This window comes from Phoenix dactylifera, chromosome 2 (assembly GCF_009389715.1).
Source record: "Phoenix dactylifera cultivar Barhee BC4 chromosome 2, palm_55x_up_171113_PBpolish2nd_filt_p, whole genome shotgun sequence".
NCBI lineage: Eukaryota > Viridiplantae > Streptophyta > Magnoliopsida > Arecales > Arecaceae > Phoenix > Phoenix dactylifera.
The window spans coordinates 4,354,007-4,370,928 of NC_052393.1; the positions used below are offsets into that span (position 1 = coordinate 4,354,007).

General features: G+C 37.2%; 1 protein-coding gene and 1 pseudogene across 5 annotated transcripts; both read right to left on the reverse strand.

Annotated features, from left to right (window-relative positions):
* Nucleotides 1-1,020: 1,020 nt before the first annotated feature.
* LOC120105484 lies at nt 1,021-3,390 on the reverse strand. Of its 5 annotated transcripts, XM_039118007.1 has the most exons (4): nt 3,229-3,390; nt 2,526-2,937; nt 1,826-2,027; nt 1,042-1,242 (listed from the first exon to the last, which is right to left on the reverse strand). In XM_039118007.1, the coding sequence occupies exons 2-4, from the start codon at nt 2,681-2,683 to the stop codon at nt 1,126-1,128; spliced, it is 477 nt and encodes a 158-aa protein (XP_038973935.1). In that variant the 5' UTR covers nt 2,684-2,937; nt 3,229-3,390; the 3' UTR covers nt 1,042-1,125. The 5 variants fall into 5 exon arrangements, 4 of the variants coding, with proteins under 4 accessions (XP_038973939.1, XP_038973935.1, XP_038973932.1 ...); XM_039118004.1 differs by lacking the exon at nt 3,229-3,390 and having other exon boundaries at nt 2,526-3,186; XM_039118010.1 differs by lacking the exon at nt 3,229-3,390 and having other exon boundaries at nt 1,826-1,957; nt 2,526-3,181.
* A 1,161-nt stretch (nt 3,391-4,551) lies between these two features.
* On the reverse strand, nt 4,552-14,262 carry LOC103719604 (annotated as a pseudogene).
* Between the last annotated feature and the right edge of the window lie 2,660 nt (nt 14,263-16,922).

The following is a 16,922-nucleotide window of genomic DNA, read 5'->3' on the forward strand; positions in this document are numbered from 1 at the left end:
ATATGTAAAACTATGAGGGATAATACGGCAAAAAGAATGCAAATTTCCTGGCAGGATCCCGACAAACTAAGAATTAGACTTGCAAGAGATAATACCATCCAAGCAAATGCTCATCATATTAGTTTCCGTTGCAACAATGACATGTCAATGAGGCATTATTCTTTCATAAGGTGGGTCGATAGAGAGCATAATTGGGATAGGGGGGGTTTCTCTTACAGCTCATGACCATTTGGTTACATGTACCTTTCATTCTCCTAATGAAGGCTAGTTAGAATTGCCTCACATTTTCTTAAAAGAAGTCCACTACAAATGGCCAATGGGACCCAAAATAAATTGCTTGAGTTGTCACCTATTAAAACCTAGGTCAAGGACAGTGGTCGTCTAGGATCCAAACAACAATTTGAACAATATTACAACGGAATAACGAAAGAACACGCATCGTATTAGATGGTTTCTTCTCCAAAGCTACTCTGGTCCAATCAGCAGGCAGGAATCTAATTTCTTCATGTGGACTCCAACTATTATACAGAGAGTCTAGCAAATACGATACACGTACATATATGTGTTTTTTTAACATAGGGGGGAGATATATGATCTCCCTCCCTCCTTCCCTCCCTCCCCTAGATGCCAAGGTTCTTTTTGTCCTTGTTTTCTTTTTTTTTTATTTTATTTTTTTAAGCCTTCTATTTGAAATAACCACCATGGCAGGATAAGCCAAGGCAACCATAAAAATTTTCTGCCATCAGGCTTGTAAAGGATTTATGATGCTCTAGAGCGGCGGACATATGACTTACCTAGAATTACTTTATCATTGCAGGGGCGAGGGGAGGGGGCGCACCTTTTACCATTAGCAAGAATTTATTTTAGTTACATATCATGAGGGATTCGAACAACTGCTTTATATACATATACAATATCAAAAAGCACGACTGATGGAACTACAATATCCACAAGCTTATTAGCTAAATAGCAATTGGCACACATAATTTGTCCAATTGCTTCTCACGGATTTTCATAATCTTGTTGTGCAAAAATGGAATATGTATTTAAAATGGATGCCTGAGTTATTACATATATCATGACCCAATAAACATCTCAATGATATATAGGTAGTGTGTTCAGGCCTTAGCATAAGTAGAGCTTTGGCTGCATACCAAATATAACTCCAACAGTAAGAAATAAATTGGAAATACAATGTTGTTCCCCATCTAAAAACATCACCAGCTGCCAGAGACTATCCACCTACATTCAAGCAAATGAAACTTCCATCAGTTAGGATTGTAAAGAATTTGAATGAAGAAGCAAATAAAAAGATATTTGCTTAAATAAAATTTTTTACAGGGCACATTTCTGAAAACCAAGCCACTGATTAATTAGCAATTTCGAGTACTTGTTGAGAGCTACTTATTTCTTGATGACAATACTTCTTGTGGAGAGTCTCCCCCACCCTCTCCTCCTCCTCCTCCTCCAACTCCCTCTGTCGCTCCCTTCCACCACCGCTCTCTTCCCACCCCATCCCGAAGAAAGCTTCCAAAAGAAAAATATTTTGTGACCAAATTTTTTATCGATAAAAATCTGATTTTTTTTAATATCATCAATTCAGATCCAATATATATAGTGCAGTCAAATAAATAAATCTAAACCACAATTACATATGTATACAGATAAATTGTATAAAGATATTTTTGAGTTGGTGTGTAAATTTATTACATCACATTGTCGTTTAATATATGATATGCTGGTTTATATTGCTTTTAAAGGTTTGTCTTGAAAAGAAAAAAAAAGAAAATCCTAAACTACCATCAAAACAGCCAATAATACTTGCTTTGCTACATGAAACAACTCTCCTATCTGCAAGCGCTGGGAGAGAAGAAAAACGTCTTGAGCCAGAAAGATGGCGGTCCCTTTTGCAGGAGAAAGTTTTGCATTGCTCTACGTCTTGCCTCATGAGCTGTGCCTGCAGAACTTTATAGGACAAACAGTTTGGATATGCTATATGTTGATGGCTCACTATCATATTATGGCTCCTGAGAGAGAACAGAAATCACATAAAATTATTCACAATTAAATTGGTGTTGTAATATTCTTAGATGTATTCACTTCTTGCACTACAGTAAACAGAAATTGACAGTATTTTGAGACAAATTTGGAGAATTTGGATGATACATATTGATGGCTCACCATGGCTCCTAGGAGAAAGAGCATACAATCACATGAAATTATTCACAATTATATTGGTGCTACTCTTAGACATCTTCACTTTAGCAATGCAAAAAATATAAATTGACAATGATCTAAAGCAAAATGGATTCCTACTTCTCAAATCCCTAAAGAGTGAGTACCCAAAAGAGAAACACAAACAGAACTAGAGGGGTTTGAAAAGGGGGGGGGGGGGGGGGGGGGGGGGGGGGGGGTGGGGAGAGAGGAAAAAAAAACCACAAACAGCGAGACCATCAAAACCCTAACCCTAGAAAAACACACCCAGAAATAGAAGATTAAAGAGGAGTATGGCGCAAGGATCTCACCAGGAGGCGCTCGTAGAGGACGTTGGCGGCAATGCTGACGTACTCGGTGTCCCAAGCCTTGAGCTCGGCTTCGCCGGCGGCGGAGTTCCCGGCGTGCTTGCTGCAGTACTCAAGGACCTTGGCGAGGTCCCCGCCGGCGAGGACCCGTCCACGGTCATGTGGGCTATGTCTCCGACTGGACGACTCCACCTCGACGCGCTGCCCGTCCATGCTCCTCAAGCTGATTCCTTCTTCGCAGCAGCAGCAGCCACGGACGCCATGATTGACGAATCGATTGACTCTTGCAAACCCTAGCAGAAACCCTAGAGATGTCTCGCTCCTCGCCCGCTCGTTGTCGGGAAGAGCAATTCGCGTTATCACATGGTTATCAATTTGGACAACGCACTCCAGATTTCTGCTATCTCGGCTGAGGCTGAAAGGAAGCCAAATTTGGAAAGGTTGGGATTATTTTAGATCTACGCTGATAATTAAAATCAATATATCAAAACTCGACTAATATGGGAAATCTATCGCAAGATTTTTAGTGATCTACATCAGGTGAGAACAGTGCACTTTCTATATATCATATTGGCAGAAGATTTTTATATATGGTGACATTAGAGTCATTGCCAACGGAGACTGGACGACGAAGTAGCTCATGGACGTATACGTGGCACAGAGATTATGTTGCAACTAAGTTGTCAAATACAACATCAGCACCCACCAAGCAGAGGTTTATCAGAGCTCCAAGGAAGCCTGTGAAACGACTTCAAGATTCAAACACATCATGAGTGATGTTAGGTTTGAGGATGGATAGATCTTCGATATTTATACAGTAGCACTACAAAATTTAAATTATACTTTCGGACTAGTTTTTTTGTATTATATCCAAAGTGGAGAGAGAGCATCAAGTAAGTAAATATTATAAAGGATTTATCATATGATTACAAATTATAACAAACTTTGAAAATAGGGGAATAGCGACCATCCAAGATCTCACCTCTCTAATTATAAATAATTTATTCACACTTTGATCCATTTTCAAAAAAACTACATCATAGTTTACCTTCAGACATCAATGCCTCTGCAGGCACACGCAATGTGCTAGTCCTGGCTGATGTCAAAACAAGATTATCCTATTTATCATTTCTAAGTCGTGTGACAAAAAGAAGTAAGTAGTTATGTGATAAAGGTAGAGACTAGGTGGTTATAGACTCACATTTAAATAAAATTAGAAATAGACGATTGCAAATCCCAAGTGGGAAACTCAAAATTAGAAAGTTGAAGAATGCTACAGAAAATTTGAATTTATGTAGAAAGATAAAAATTAGCTATTATTTTGGACCTTGAAGTAACATCATAAAAATGGATTAAAGCATGTAAGTAATATAATAGAACTATTTAGATTGTTAACATGCATCGAATTGCAAAATGCATCACACATGCACTTTACTAGTTGATACATAAATCAAATTTGCAAAAATATCAATTTTTCAATTTCTTCTGCAATTTCATTTTTTTCTCTTCCTTTCATCGTAGTCTTTTCATCCTTCTCTTTATTCATCATGCTCAATTTTTTTCTGTTGCAAATTCATTTTCGATTTTTCTTTTCAAAAGCTTGTTTTCATTAATATATATTAACCAAAATTGCCTTTTGCCGGATTTCTAATGCTTTCTCATCTTTCTTGAAATTCCATTCATAAACAACTTTTTGGATTTACAGCGCATTCCATAGCTTGCAAGCTTGTAGGCATGCACTTCTTCGAACATATTTCAAATTTTGCATGCCTCGATTTCTTGAGAAATTCTCTCTCCTCTTGTTTACCCATCTCTCTCTCTCTCACACACACATTTCTTCGATTTTCCAGACTTCCCACATTCAGGTAATACAACTCTTTGAAGCAACTCTTGGCATTCTAATTTTCATGATCTTGACACAAGGAGCCTCCCTGATCTTACACAACTTCTTATAAAATAAATTATATTTCCTTCCACACTGTGATGATGCCCGTGCCAGTATATCAGGAGAGAAGCGTTATACCAAAGATAGCGGAAGTAAATGAACTTTCTATTACACTATCTTGATATGGAGGTGCGAAGAACAGGATAAACAACTAAATTATGTTTCCTCCCACAAACTTCTTATAAAATATCTCACTGCAGGCTGCAGCACAGCTTTATATAGTTATATAACCCTTAGATAAGTGCACCATGCAAAGGTTCCAAACTAATGATGAACCCTCTAGCATTAATACAAATAAACATTTATTAAATTTAGTCTAGTTTCCAGCAGCCAATGCCCACTCAATTCTCCTAGAAAGACGCATTCTCCCTTTTTATCTCTTCCTCTCCCTCAGGGCTGAAGTCATTCTTGATGTTGAACATGTGCCTGATCTCCTCAGCAGACTTTCCACGGATCATATTAGCCACTGTTTGGCAGCAAAGGTCCAGAAGGTTCTTTATGCCCAGAAAATCAGCAGCCTGAGTATCAGTACAGGAAAGTTCATGTTATTTCATGCTGTACAAATATGAAATCACAAATTCAACAGAGACCGCACACTTTCTAAAGAGAAGTTATTGGGAAATGGTTGATTAGGACAAGATACAAGCATTCAGGGTGTAATCTTGATCTGCTTGCTTTCTGGTAATTCAAAGATCAATCATGCTTGTATTAATTTTGATCTCTCACAAAAAGGAAAACTGCAGTTCTTTATCGGGAAAAGAATGAACGATTAAATATAGAACATATAATGGCATTGAAACAAAAGATAACAAGGGATTCTCCAAAAAAAAACACAATGTGGAAAGCATAACCATCAGACTTGGCAATCCAAACTTAAGGCACTGCAACCCCTATAGCGTAGGGTAAAGAAACACTCGAGAACACAATGCAGAGCATGTGGAGACCAACATGTGACACTTAAATCATGAACGTATTATTAAAAAAAATATCATGGAATAACTTGTATATCTTCATTACTAAAAATATTTTTTGATGCACATGAAGGAATGAGATTAAAAACATGGCTAGTAACACATACATAAGCCACCTTTGTTCATAGAATGCGCACGTGAAAACAATTGCGAAACCCAACCCATAGGAATGTTCATCTTGCAAATAAATATTCCCCAGTAGATTAAGGAATGTCCTATTAAATATCATAGCAAACAAATAAGTATAATATTAAAGAATCTATGACAATAGACTTAGGTAGCAAGGGCAAAAGAAGCAATATAGTCAACGGAGCCTCCCAGATTTCCAACACAGAGTTGCCTGGAAAAATAAAGAATTCCAAACAATTGCAACCAAATGTAGAGTTCTGCAGGACTTTCCATTTCACATGCCATTACTGAGTCAACTGAGCTGCTAGCATCTAAAAACAAAGGATCACAGTCAGGAAAACTTGCTCTAATGTTCAACCAAGTGCAGATACCAGTAATCACGGCAAAACATGGAACAAGTATGTGCATCATCGCTATAATACCTACAATATACGTTTCATGCATTAGTGAAGTCCATTGGACAACTATTTTCTAAATTTGTTATGAAGTTCCCATTGCTTATAAAAGACGGGAATATGGAATTTAGAACAGCAAAAGTGAAACAGTGAAGCTTGCATCTCATCCACAAATTAGAAGAGTTGGCATTGATTTTCAGAAGATATATTTTTGGTTTCATTATCTTCTCTTTTTTATTTTAGTTGCTAATCCCTACATCACTAAATCATCTCCATAACTGTTATTTTAGGAGTAAGCTTGTCAACTTCAATGCAGAGCCTCTAGTGAAAGTAGAAAGCATGGTGTTGTCGTATTCTATGTGAAAAAGGAAGGAAACTGCTACGCTACAAAGATCTTTTTGAATTGTTTCTTAACTGTTCATTGTTGATTATGTTTCAATTTAAATTAGCATGCAGTTATAGTGTTAAAATCCACATATATGCCACGAATTCAATTTTATTCTATGACTGTCCTAAATCAAATTTATGTCAAATCCACTGTTACAAATAACCATATATTTGATTGAAAACTGAACACACTGAATCTTATATTAAAGAATATGTATAATTAATGTGACCCGATAATATTTGCACACCGCACACCAAAGTAGAGATTCTAGTGTCTGGCTTTGGTTTCACCAATTTAGAAAAGAAATCAGGATAGCTATATTAAGAAAAATGAAAAAAAGAGGTGGCAGTAGAGCTCATGGGAATGCATGAAAAGAAGAAACGAAGAGAAAAGAAAAGGGAAAAAAATGACTTTTAGGGCCTAAGCACCGTGTGGCATTATTGAGTTCAAAACAGAAATATTCAGAAGAGTGAAAATTTCCAATCAACAACTACCAAATATAGAATTACCCAGCAATTTACATTACAAAGAAAGGCAACTAAAGCTGCTAGCATCTCAAAACAAAAGATCTAGCAAACATACCAAAGTGCAGGTGTTAATGGGTTGGTCTAACATTTCTAAACTTCCCCAAGGGCAGACACCGCCTACTTAAGGTGCAAATCAAGAAAGGCCTTTACCATTTAGGACAAAGCGAAACAGTTATGGCCTCATTCTATCTGCAAGTTTGTAGAATTAAGCATCGATTGTTCTATGAATATAGGGGAAAAAAAACTAGATGGCATTTTTTTCCTTTTCTGCAGTTCTTTCTTTTCATTTATGGTCTTTCTCTTTTTTAATATTTGTCTCATTTGATGGCCTCATACCTTGTGAAAGTATAATGCAGATTAATTACCGAAGCTATGTAAAAAATGGGGAAATCAGTTAAAATGCACAGATCTGAATCTGAAAATCGTGAAGTAAATGTACCTAGTTGTTCTTTGTGGATTCTCTTTTGCTTAAGTTTAGCATAAACATCTTGCATCAAAATCCACTTATAGCTGGCGAATTTAGACTTCAATTTAGATCAGAATAAGAACAGATTACTCTCTCCAAAGCTAAACATAATCCAATTGTTCTATAGAATACTACAATCCAATAAAAAAAAGCAATAACTCTTCAAAACCCTAACCATTCCAAATCAAATCAATTTCAGATCCAAGCTCTCTTCTGAAGCTATGTAAAAAATGGGGAAATCAGTTAAAATGCACAGATCTGAATCTGAAAATCGTGAAGTAAATGTACCTAGTTGTTCATCGTGGATTCTCTTTCGCTTAAGTTTAGCATAAACATCTTGCATCAAAATCCACTTATAGCTGGCGAATTTAGACTTCAATTTAGATCGGATTAAGAACAGATTTCTCTCTCCAAAACGAAACATAATCCAATTGTTCTATAGAACACTACAATCGTATAAAAAAAAAGCAATAACTCTTCAAAACCCTAACCATTCCAAATCAAATCAATTTCAGATCCAAGCTCTCTTCCTCTAAAACAACAACAGGAATCTGATTTCTCACAGAAGATAACAGATAATCTAATAGTTCAAAAAACATTAAAAATCATTCTCCACCATCTTATTAAAAACCCTTACAAAAAAACGAACATTAGAAGCAAACATATAAAACCCTAACACTAGAAAGCCAAAAGACAAAAAAGAGGAGGAAAGAAGGCATAGAGATCTCTCACCAAAATGAGATGGCAGAGGGTGTCTTCGTCCACACTGTTCATGTAGTCAGCATCCCAAGTCTCCAGGTCCTCCCCATACGGCGGCATGCTTCTTCAAATACTCAAAGGCCTTGGTGAGGATGTCACCAGTGATATTGGAAATGGGGATGCCCCCCTCCGTGCAGCCAAGGTCGATCATCTGGTGGATCATTGCTGACTGTTTCGCGACCGCCTCCTCCACCTCGAACACCTCACCATCTGAGCTCTTGATGATGATGTTCTTCTTCCCTGCTGCTGCAGACGAGGATGCCATTAGTCCCTAGAAAAAGATTGGGAAGGAACCCTTCAAGAAGATGCAAGAAACAAGGGGTGTATCTCTCTCTCATTCTTCTGCCGCTTTCTCTCTCTGAAATGGTGGTGGTGAGAGAGATGAGGACCCTTGGACAGCTATTTATATAGACAAGGGACCCTTGGGAGTAGGGATTTTTTAATGCTATTTTCTACAGATTAGGGCATCCTCAAATTTGATTATTTTAATATGTAATAATTAAAGATATGCCATGAGTAATAAAAGTTTTAACGTCTTTTTCAATGTTCTGGAGTGAGAAACACATAGAGGAAAAGCTTTAAAGATGATGTCATCACCAATGAATAAAATAAGCTCTGAGCAGGATGTACATGCTTGCTGATATTGCCCAAAAACATTCCCTTACTTGACCAATCTTTGACCTTGTCAAGTGTCTTCAACACCCTCATGACCAGGCATCATCAAGCTGAACTTCAATAGTGGAGTCTCTAGTGGGTGAGTTTCACTTTCCTTTTCCCAACAATAAAAAAATGCAGTGCAAAATGGGAAAGGATGTATTGAGTTTCTTATTAGTAGTCATGAGGAGAGTAGGATTGGTTGCTGTAATTACTCTAGGTAGGCCAAACTTTTTTCACTATATTGTACTGACTGTAGCTTGGTCCAGGCTTAAATAAATAAATGGCAAGCCAAGGATTCTTATTCCCTAATGTGTCGATAGATGGAGATAAACAGAAGCCTGCCTGAGAGGGTTCGGCTTCTTTCTCTCCTAGAAATCAAGGTGAGTTGTCTCTAGGATGACGCTACAAACAAGAAATGGTTACTAACAGATTTCACCATCGTGCTCTTTATGCATGGAGAGAGAGCGACCGAGGGAGAGAGAGAGAGAGAGCGAGCGAGAGAGAGAGAGAGAGAGGCACCATGCCATCATACCTTTCTCCTTTTGTGAAACTAGGGGTGGCTAATCCCCACCTTCTAGCCATACACACCTCATCCCATGAGGGTCCAGGCAAGTGCCGCCACAACTCGGAATCAAACTTCCATCCTCTTATCCAAGAGGCAGCAGATAATACCATCCAAGCAAGCGCACTGTCGTATCATTGCACGAAGTTTAGTTGCAATAATAACATGTCAAATTGAGGCATTAATCATTATTGACAGGGGTCCATAGGTGGCATGGTCAGGATAAAGGGGGTTATCTAACAACCCATGATTGTTTTGTTACATGACAAGTTTTAATAGGTGACAACTCGAGCAATTAAGTTTTCGTCAGACTCATTGTGGGCTTTTTTTCGAGAAAAATGTCAGGCAAGTCTAACCAGCTTTGATTAAGAAAATGAAAGGGATAATACATGCAAAAGGCCAAGGATGACAACAATATCACAAGGCACTAAAGAAAGAACATGTGTAATAATAGACATTTTGTTCTCCAAAGCTACTTTGGTCCATTCAGCAAGTGGGAACTTAATGTATTCTAACAACTGCAGCGAAGTCTTCTGCTTGGAGTTCCTCTCCAGCCAAAAGCACCCCAGCTAGTGATAAGAACATGACATCCATACCCATCCTCCATTGCTTTGGAATAGCATGCCTCCATTTTAATTCTAATATTGTTCATGGCCAGTTCGATGTTTGGAAATTTTATTGGACAATGAACGTGCAATCCCACTGTGGACTTGCATGTAAAAAAAAGGGCTCTTTGAGCAACCCTTTAATTTGTGGTCCCTCTCTTATGCTATGTCACTGTATACCGTGTATGGTGGAAAGGGACCGGGAATTAAAAAACATCAAGTCAAGTGGACCGAATGAGAAAAAAAGATGAGGAGGGACTTCTTATGAGAGTCGACCAATCAATAAGTTTCCAATTTTATTTGCAGATCACGTAAAATCCAACTATCATTCATTGAGTCTAGCAAATACAGTGCACGTGCATATATGTTTTTTTCATAATCGCATGTGATTGAAAGATCTCTCCCCCCCTCTCTCTATTAGTCCCCTTTTCCCTTCAATGTGAAGGTTCAAATGAAAAGGATACATTCTCTTTATTGAGCAAACAGGGGATAAGGAATTGTTGCTTTTTAAAAAAAAAACTGACAGTGATGGAGGAAGTTGTTTTTACCAGATGGAATGTAAAATAGGGATTTCTAGATTTTTCATTTTTAATCCAAATGGGATGTGCAGGTTTAGGCTCTAGGACCAGCCATATAAAGCTGGGCTCAAAGCCTTTCTCATTATATTTTCATGAATTTAGGCAAATGTTGAAAGTTTGGTTTTGTTTGTTTTCCTTTTTCTTTTATTTTTTCTTCACTTGAAACAAGCCTTCACCACTGGTTTAGATGATATAGTAACCAAAGTTTTTTCTGTTATCAAAATTATAAAGGATTTGTGCTCAAGAGCAATGGACAACTGAATCTACAACCTAACTAGCTTTGAAAATTTTATATGATTGAATAACTAAAACCAAGTGTTCGTCGGAGTTATCAAAAATTCTAACTTTTTTCCACAACATGGAAAGAACTATGTGAAGAACAACTGAAAAGAAATATCAAGAAGAAATAAAAACATGGTGGGTTATTTACATATATAGAGAAGCAATCTAGGATCAATTATAAGTAGAAAACAAGGGAAAGCAAAACCAAACATGAAGAGGATAAAGTAAAATAAAACATAGATTAACATGAAAAGAAAGAATAAAAGATAGTATCGGCCTCACTCCTGATAGCTAAGAATCTCACCTAGGGTTGCCACCCTTATGCTTGTTATACGGAATCACATCAAAGAGAAGAAAAAATTAATATTCCATTCATCTTCTACAAGTCTATTTAAATAACTAAACTCCAATATTTTAAGAAAAAGAAAGCTCTAACTAGACAATTGAGCTTTCTAGATACCCTTAGGAATGTGTGGTTACTATTCATAATTGCTTTAGCATGTGGATCAATACCACATAAAAAGAAGAGTGACAAAAAATCAGGCCCATCAAGTGGTTAAATAATATTTAAAATCATTAATCTTATCCCCCATTTCTAAAATAATCAACTAAAACAGAAATTAACCTTAATAAAAGAAAAAGGTAATAAATTGACAGCTAAAAATAAATCTAAGAGAACAAATTAAAAGTGTAAATAAACTTTCTCAAATGTTCGTCCACATATTCAGCTACTACCAAAGGATGCAAAAACATAACACTAAATGTATGGAACATTATTGCAATACCTTATTCACCTTTATATTTACTATAATAGTGACATAGAATGAGTAAACATTTCTAAAATTATAAGGAGATAGACGCCCACTGAGGTACAAATATGAAAGGACTCCATTTATCATTACAAATTGTTACAGCAATATGAAAGATTTTAGGTTGCCATCCTCAGCAACCACAATACACAAATATATCGTGATAAATGGGGCATAGATTAGATCCAAACCCCCTTATGTATTGCACTGCTCCTTACAAAATGCAAGGAATGGATTTTGCGCATGTGAGTGTGTGCACTTTTTTGTTGGGGGTTGATCCACCTCATCACCGTATAAATCTAGGCTGGCGTCACCCAAGGGGTTGACTTAAAAAACTCCCTACATAGAAATACCGGTAGAATTAATTCAAATAATTCAGGAAAATATTAAATATTAAATATTTTAATTCATTTTCTTTTTTTGTATTGTCTTTTCTATTTTATTTGAAGTTCCTCATATCAACAAGTCATCCTCTTGAATCTATTTGATGATAAAGTATGTACGATTAATGTCCTAGTCGCTTACGAAACTAGAAAGTCAGTATTGTTTACTTCTATGATGGCTAGGGTTTAAATTCGAAGCTGACCGAAAATAAAAGATTGAAAATAAACTTAATATACTATACTTTAGGTTTAGATCTTGAAATTATCTAGTCAGGTGTTGATTTAGTTGGATCCATACTCAAAAACTTGAAACCAAACCAATACAATACATATGTATGTACCAATGCACATATATAACATTTGTACTAAGCTTTGGTTGCATCGATATTTTGATAATGTAAGCAATAGCTGAACAAATATCTTCTTTTAGTATAGTTTTCTTATCATTTTCTATATCATTGTTCTTTTCCATGACTTTTCTATTTTATTTGAAGTTCCTCATATCAACAAGTCATCCTCTTGAATCTATTTGATGATAAAGTATGTACGATTAATGTCCTAGTCGCTTACGAAACTAGAAAGTCAGTATTGTTTACTTCTATGATGGCTAGGGTTTAAATTCGAAGCTGACCGAAAATAAAAGATCGAAAATAAACTTAATATACTATACTTTAGGTTTAGATCTTGAAATTATCTAGTCAGGTGTTGATTTAGTTGGATCCATACTCAAAAACTTGAAACCAAACCAATACAATACATATGTATGTACCAATGCACATATATAACATTTGTACTAAGCTTTGGTTGCATCGATATTTTGATAATGTAAGCAATAGCTGAACAAATATCTTCTTTTAGTATAGTTTTCTTATCATTTTCTATATCATTGTTCTTTTCCATGACTTTTCATGAACTAAAAACTTGGATACATCAAATAAATTAAAAGACAATCCAAAAGTGCAACAAAGTAATTTACTAGATATCTGGTTACCATCCAATGCCCCTTTTTTGGGTCCGAAATGGGTATTGCTTTGGAGAATTTGGATTTAGGATTGGATCTAAAACATAAATTTAGGATTTGGATATGGCCAAAGTCTACCAGGACTTAACATGTTGACAATCGTGGTGATGGCAGATTCTATTTTATTTTAGTTCTCAACATCTAATAGTTTCTTAGTTATTCATGGTAGAATTCATTACCCTAAAGTTTAGCATAAAGATTCGATTTTAATATTCGCTTCGACATCACATATTCATTCCCACCATCCCACACGGTATCTCTGGAATAAACTTCCTTTTTTTGGCAAATTTGAATAAACTTCTTTGAGATCGAAGCTGGTCTCCTCTATATGTAAGATTGACCACAGTATTCTTTTTCCTTTTTTGAATGAGCATCACAAATAAACTCTATTTATTAAAATACCTTAAATGAAATCAATCCAATTAATTTTTCTAATCAACAAAAAGCTCCTTTTTATGTCCTAGAACAAGCTGACCATAATATCGGATATGCTTGTAAAATTAAGTCATCTAAATGAATAGCGGTTCAAAAACGAAACATCCCGAATCTCAAATAGATCACAAAACAGACAAATCAACCGCAAGCAAAAGACCTGGAAGGGGAGAAAGGACACAACCAACGAGCCAATCAAAACCCTCACCCTATAAAACCAGACCAGAAATAAAAGGGGGAAAAAAGAACATAAACAGCGAGCCAATCGAAACCTTAACACCCTAGAAAACCAAACCAGAAAAGAGAAAGAAGAAAAACAAGGCACAAGGATCTCACCAAGAGGAGCTCGTAGAGGAAGGAGGGCAGGCCCCAAGACTTGAGCTTGGCGTCAGCGGCGTTCTCCAGGTGGTTGTTGCAGCACTTCAGCACCTCGGCAAAGACCCACGGTGGGGATAGGAATGACAACCCCGAGCACCCGTCTGTGGGCATCGTCTCTGACTGGATCGCCACTGTCTCGTCCACCACGAAGTGCCGCCCGCCCAAGCTCGAATCTCCTTCTTCTTCTTCTCCACAGCAGCAACCACCGACGCCATGAGGCCCATGACCGATGGATCGATCAGCTCCTACAAACCCTAGCAGAAACCCAAGCAATGTCTCACTCCTCGCCCGCCGGTGGTCGTGCTGGGTCTCTTTCGGCATTACTAATAGCGAGAGAGGGAATATTCTCGCTATCACACGGTTACCAATTTGGACAGCGCCCAATGTTTTCGAGACACTTGATGAGGTTATCGATTGTTGAACGTAACGGATTTGAGAGAGTGTGTGATTTCAAGAGTACACGGATGATATATATAAATATCATCTCCTGCTTCAAAATATGCTTCAAAATATTTGGAACATCGTTAGTAGTGGCATGGTTGTCCGGGCTAAATATGTATACAAATAAACTAATGTGGCTGCAAATTGGATAGTCTTATATGTGGACATTTATTCTATAGATGTTTTATAGATCGAAAAAAGGAAGCTGTCTAGAGCATTTTGAGAGACACTGTATTTTGATTTTATTTGATGTATCCATAATTAAAGTTGTACGAATCATCCGTTCTAATTATATATATATACACACACATTCACGGGATTATTTGAGATCTAAGTCAAGCTCTCGACCAATTTGGTAATACGTCACCCGAGAACAGAATCTCCTCTATATATTGGCAAATGACTTCTCAGATACATATATACAGTGGTTAACGGGACATAATGGAGATTCCACGAGGAAGTAGCTCACAGATGGACACGTTGTTGGATTTTGACCCACATGATTAAATATGGGTGGTTACTGTAACCACTTACGGAGAAGATTACACTGCGTTATCCTTGATAGTAGGATAACTTCACGGGCATCACCCTCTGCCCATAACGCGAACAAAAAATCGAACCCCATCTCCGGATGTTTGAACAGGGGCCAAGAGGGAGAAACGAAGCTTGATCATTCAGAAAATCCATGGATCCAGGTACGCTACCTTCATGGTTGTTTTATGATCCTATTTAAGATGTTTACACACGTGGCATAGAGATTATGATGGTAAGTGAGTTGCCAAACACAAGCGTAAACATCCACTAAACAGGGGTTTGTAGGAGCTCCAGGGAAACCTCTGAAGCAAGTTTGAAAATTCAACATATCAAAAGAGTGATAGAAGGACGAGGGTGATAAGGAGGGCTTTTCTTTGATCAGATTTTAGATTGAAGAAGCTACAATAGATGAATCACCTTCTAGTGGCATGGAGAATGGCCCTTGTCATACTCCGGCCAGCTTTGCTGTACTAACAATCTCTAGAGATAAAGGAATAGCAGCTACCTCCAAGGTATCACCTCTCTAATTAGAACTAATATATTCACAACTTGATCCATTTCCAAGAGCACCGCCATCAAAGTTTACGTTCAGAAGAAGTCTTTGGGAGAACCCAAGAGAAACAAAGATAGGTATTAGCAAGCTTGCAATTGCAAAGATGACTAACTCCCTACTTAGGCATTAAACTTGTGAGGACCCATGCGAGCGTATGTTTAGTCCCACATCGGTTATTCGCTGGGTAGATCTTGGATAGTTTTATAGAATTAAGAAACCCAAATAATACCTTCTGGCTAATCATTTTGGGTGAGGTCGTAAGTTGTTACAAATGGTATCAGACCCGGCCCATAACCTATGTGGACTAGGAGATACTGCAACACGGGTCCATTGGGATTGACCACGAGCCGATCGTGGTGTTTGTGATTAGATTTGAATGGATTTGGACCCTTAGCCTGACGAAGATGTTAGGACTTAAACGGGGAAGTATGTGAGGACTCGTGCGGGCGTGTATTTAGTCCTATATCGGTTATTCGTTGGGTAGATCTTGGATATTTATATAGGATCGAGGAACCCAAATAATATCTTTCAGCTAGCCATTTTGGACGAGATCCTGGATTGTTACAAAACTCTTCCGAGAAAACTCCTCATCAATCAAAAAGATGGCAGCTCTGGTAAAGAGATGACTCCATAACGGGAGCATGGTTGTCCTACGGTGCGATTACAAAGAGGAAGGTACAAATATTAGCATATTTGTATTTGTTATTTTTTAGTTATCGAGATTGGTGCAATACAAAAGGGGAACGTGAGTTTTACTAGTGGGTTGGGTCTCGGTTTTATTCGCTGTAACCTTTACAGGCATTGTCCTCACATGTGAGAACCAGTACGGATGTGTTCTTAATTCAAAATCAGCCATGCATGGGTCCATTTTGGATATGTATATCTGAAATGTATCATGTGGCCTGCTCCAGATTTGGGTTAGGGGCATGACACCATATGTTTGAAATAAGTTAGATCAATTATAAAAGGAAAAAAATAGAAAAAGAATAAAACTCAGCACCTAAACATAGGAGCTCAGTATTATTGTTCTCAAACGAATGTAGAGGATGCATCAAAAATACTTGTTCAGGCTATATTTTTTTATCATTAATGAGATGTGGGACCCATAAAGGATGGTTGTAATCTTAAGTGAATAATTACAGTTGAACTCCACATAATTACATTCCCGTTTTCCTTTTTTTTCTTTCTCAAGGGGAAACTCTACATGGATGTTCATGATCTTATAACTTCAACTTTCTTTTTACTGCACATTACCTTGACGCATATCTTATATACAGATGTTAATCATGTCCAAAATGTAATACATAGCAGAGTTGAAGTGTAATACAGATGTAAATCACCTCCTTGAGGAAGATCAAAGTGAAAATCTAAGTATAATTTTGTTTTGTTAATTTTTTTCTGGCCAACGATTTTTCTTTTGTAGAAAGAGGAGCTGCAGCTTGATTATAAAGAGTAGTACAAAGTATGTAGATTACAGGTGATAACACAAGAGGACCCAAAAAAAAAAAAGAACACCTAGGATGGAAAACAATAGTACCGAGACAGCGAGACTGATCCACCCAGTGTTTGATTGATAATGGCAGCC

Bases quoted from the DNA above. Each gene is read 5' to 3' on its own strand.
- LOC120105484 (XM_039118007.1), bottom strand. From the start codon at position 2,683: ATGACCGTGGACGGGTCCTCGCCGGCGGGGACCTCGCCAAGGTCCTTG. The intron at 2,028-2,525 runs GTGAGATCCTTG...GTTCTCTCTCAG, and splicing joins TCCTCTACGAGCGCCTCCTG to GAGCCATAATATGATAGTGA. The intron at 1,243-1,825 runs GCAAGTATTATT...GCTTGAATGTAG, and splicing joins GAGTTGTTTCATGTAGCAAA to GTGGATAGTCTCTGGCAGCT.